Genomic DNA, 4,235 nt, shown 5'->3' with positions numbered 1-4,235 from the left:
GCATGCTTACGAGCGTGGATATGTGCGCATTATATATGCACTATTATTATTATTATTATTAATTCCTTGATTAAATATATCATTAGAATAAGTCTTCCTCTTGCCGAGTGTGATAACAGAAGTACTATACATCTACTAGCTGTATCATATGTAGCTTTTCGATGCATATTAACTGGGATTGTGGACTAAACAGTTTAAGATCGTTTTAAGACACAGTCTGATGTTTCTGGTCTTCGTAACCGAGTCACGACCGCTTGTTTTTCGTCTCTAATGACATAAGGTTACATTGAAAAGCCACATCAAATTATTGACTTGTAAGAGATATGAAAATGGTAGGTTTCATTTAAAATGGAAGATGTAGCGAATGGTTCCTGATATTGATGTATATTTCATTAATTAAAACAGTTCATTTCATATGTATCTCGTTTCCATAGCAAAACCCAGGGTATGTGCGAAACAGCATGGTATACACACCCTTATCCCCAGGTTTCTAGAATGCGTCCATGCATCCTAGGTGTGCTTTATTTCAACAGCTCTGCCGTCCAAATTGGAAACTTCAACAACTCTATTTTTAAATTTATTATAAAAGTATAAAATAAAACATAAAACTGACAATGTATAACAATAAACTCGACACACATTCATGACATGACAGTGACGTACGCACACGTGATGATAACATCACTGCAATATGGGATTCGTTCAATAGGGGACTGTCATACATTAATACTGTATCAACTAATGAAATCACATATATTCATACTCTCGCACACACCACACAGACACAGCGCAACAGGGGGTGTATAATACTGACAGGGATATTATGTACAAGGGTTTGTCATGGTCTACACTATTGCCTCCCACCACGTACGTGTCCGTATTCACAGCCGGGGAAACTGACGGAATCCTCTGACCATTTACATCCTGATTGACTGGTGACAGATCCTTCATCTCAGAAGCGTATGATGTGAACAGTTTAACACTGCGATTAACAGGAAAATTCAAAGGTTTATGCTCCTGGGGTTGGTTTTTCCATTATGCTTAATGGTGTAATTAGTTCTATTATATGTTCTATTAATATCTATGCATAGAGTGTATTACGGATATATTATATATTCTATTAATATCTATGCGTAGAGTGTATTACGGATAACAAATTAAACTGCAGCGTCGATATCCAGTTTAAATACTTCTGTATATCAACACATGTGTGTGTAACAAAATGACATTTCCTGAGCAATATGTGAACTGATAATTTTCAAGAAAGTAAACAAAAGTGTTCACTCACATACGCTATTGAGATGATACTCGGTAGGATCTGCATCAAGGTATAAAAATATATATCATTAGTATAAATGGCGAACCAGATCGGTTACTTGTATGCAGATAATCACAATACGGGTGGGGGACGGGATGGTAATGATGATGATGATGATGATGATGATGATGATGATGATATGATGATGATGACGATGATGATGTTGACGATGACGACGACGACGATGATGATGATGATGGTGATTGATTGTGATAGATGCTACAGTGGCTCAAATTTCTTCTGACTCATATATTGATCATGTAAACATGTGTCAGCCCTTTCTGTCGAGGTCATTCCAAGAAAAGATGGTACAGCATTGGAGGTGACATCTCTGATTGGTTCTGGGCTGTCCACCAAGCACTGCTTGCAGGCGAACACTGTCGACATTTCCCAATGTTCTGGACCCAAAGGCTCCGGTGTGTTCCACGCATGCTGCTTGCCTGATGATGTCCTGGAGGTGCTGCAGGCTACTCTGTCCGTTCTTCAGATGGCGTTGAGGAAAATGAACTTTGACTCTGTTGCTGTGGTGACAAGGACCATGGTATTTCCCTTCAGGTCGTCAGGAACCTGCTCATAGGCATTCTCAATTATCCTGGCCACATGCTTGTCAGTCGCCCACACGTGCAAGATCTGTTTCTTCCAGTTTTCTAATGTGTTTCTGGCTGGACTGCACTATCCCTGAAACCATGGAAACATAAAACTGTTAGTTTGATGACCAATCAGGCTATGTTCATAATATACTTATATATTGAAAAGTGGACAAAGAAAATAATTCTAAAAGCCCTTATGATGCAACACTATTTAAATCGCTGAAACTTCAAAAGTGATGTTTCCCAAATGCACATGCTTGCTTGAAGATCTTATGAAACCAAACGCGTATATAATATATTTCGTTATCCTCTATGGATATACTTGAGAGTCGAATAGGATCGTATTATTCTTTAAGTCATAGACCATATACCGGTATATGTTCTCTTATATTTTTTTCTTTAAACAATTTGTTATTACCCTTTCCAAATATGAGCATTTTCAAACACTGGGATATGTAATGGTGACTTATATCCTGGTTTTGCCGCCCTGCGTTAATCCGTATCCAAGTAGTGGTCCGTTAAGGCGTTTAGTGAGTGTGAGTTCAGCTTTATGCTGCTTTAAGCAATATTCCAGCAATATCACGGTGGGAGACACCAGAAACACATTGTACCCATGTGGGGAATCGAACCCGGGTCTTCAGCGTGACAAGCGAACGCTTTAACCACTAGGCTACCCCTAAGAAAGAAAATGAGCATTAATCTTTCTATGGCTTTAGTTCTTTATTTTTATCTCACTGATGTCATATGAAAACAAGAAATGATTTATCGTGGTTTCCTTACCTTTTAATTTTTTGCACAGTAAGTGTAGGGCGTCCTCCTCGCAGTAGTCTCCCTTGTATTTCATGGCGCGGGTGACAGACACGCCGAGTCGCTGACCGAACACCTCGCACATGTAGTCCGTGATCGACCCCCCGGTGGGAAAGTAGGATACCTCCATCTCAGTCTGAAATAGACACAACAATCGTCAGGAATGGTCATAGACATTTACATGAATCATACCGACATGAGTCGCTGCTCGAGCTATCAACCACCGGTTTAACTATGCATATGCATATAACTGTGATACTGCTGAGAACATCAACTATCACTGACGTAATACTTTAAACAGAGACAATATACCGATATGGTCTCTGCTTTAACCATTATTTTGAATCATGACAAACAAATAGACTAAGATGTTATCATAATCAATCTCTCTGAAGACAGACTGTCGTGATGTAGAACATCGTGAGGATATTTTGATGACTACATGTATTTATTATTATTATTTTTTCAACACTCTTAATAAGTTATGTGTGAGTAAATTGTCATGCGAGATATAAACAGTAGGTAGTCCGCTTCTTGGATTACCAGAAGGAGAGGCTGCGCGAAAGAGAATTAGAAAAGATTATACCTTTGTTTAATGCACTTTTTCTCATTTGAATAGGTTACATTTTCGTGTGTGATGAACTATTCTAATGTATCGGGTATTTACCTTCAAGAGTTTAGCCGCAAAGCACTTGTTCATCAGTTCGAATGAAAGAACTTCTGACAGGACAGAGTTCCCTCCCGCATTCGGCACATCTCGTATACGCTCGGCGCCCTCCGTGAGAGACATTCGGTTTACACCTCGCGTTGGAATGAAATCGCACTTCGCTATTCCACTCGACTCGATGTCATTGATGAGCTTATGAATTTTGAGCCACTGTAGCTGATGAACTATGAAGTTCTCCCCGACGTACAGGTTACAGGGTGAAATATTGGTCCTGTAACCGAGGAAGATGGTTTCCCTCTTCCTCTCGTGTCCTGGCCTGAGTGAAAAAACTCCGGTTTTCGGCGGCCTTTCGGGCACAGATTTGAGTGAAATTCTGAGAATTTCGCATTCGGTTAGATCTGCGGTTTCTTCCCATTTTTGATGTTTTCGCTATCTTCCGCACATATGATATTCTATTGTAACACAAACTACACAGGGGTGATTTCGCTCGTTTGTTCGGTGGGGCGTGTGTTGCAGGTTTCTGATGCAAACTTGTTTATATACCCAAGCAGGAAATCCCCGCGTGTCGTCAATTTCTAAAAATAGATCCTAAAAATACTGACCAATGAAATTTCAACAATTGGATCATTTGACCAATGAGATTAGTTGAATGTGACATCACTCGTTAATATTATGAACGAGTATTTTTACATCTGATTTGCCGTGACACGTTCGAATGCTCGGAAGTATTGCACCACGGAAAGTGAGATTCTGTGGAATATTCACCAACAAACGTCAAGCCGAGTGTGTCCCAGTTGTCTGTCACCGTGGAAATATTATTCAAGGGATGTATGATTTCTAAAATTGTCTTGTG

General features: G+C 39.6%; 1 protein-coding gene across 1 annotated transcript; it reads right to left on the bottom strand.

Moving 5' to 3' along the window:
• Positions 1 to 564: 564 nt before the first annotated feature.
• On the bottom strand, positions 565 to 3,910 carry LOC124258797 (AAC-rich mRNA clone AAC4 protein-like). Its single transcript, XM_046692885.1, has 3 exons — positions 3,383 to 3,910; positions 2,689 to 2,851; positions 565 to 1,996 (listed from the first exon to the last, which is right to left on the bottom strand). Exons 1-3 carry the CDS (start codon positions 3,503 to 3,505, stop codon positions 1,926 to 1,928), a joined length of 357 nt encoding a protein of 118 aa, XP_046548841.1. The 5' UTR covers positions 3,506 to 3,910; the 3' UTR covers positions 565 to 1,925.
• Between the last annotated feature and the right edge of the window lie 325 nt (positions 3,911 to 4,235).

This window comes from Haliotis rubra, unplaced genomic scaffold, assembly GCF_003918875.1.
Source record: "Haliotis rubra isolate DU_JTF1 unplaced genomic scaffold, ASM391887v1 Scf70, whole genome shotgun sequence".
NCBI lineage: Eukaryota > Metazoa > Mollusca > Gastropoda > Lepetellida > Haliotidae > Haliotis > Haliotis rubra.
Note: the sequence above shows the minus strand (reverse complement) of the source record. Positions and strands in the feature narration are given on the sequence as shown.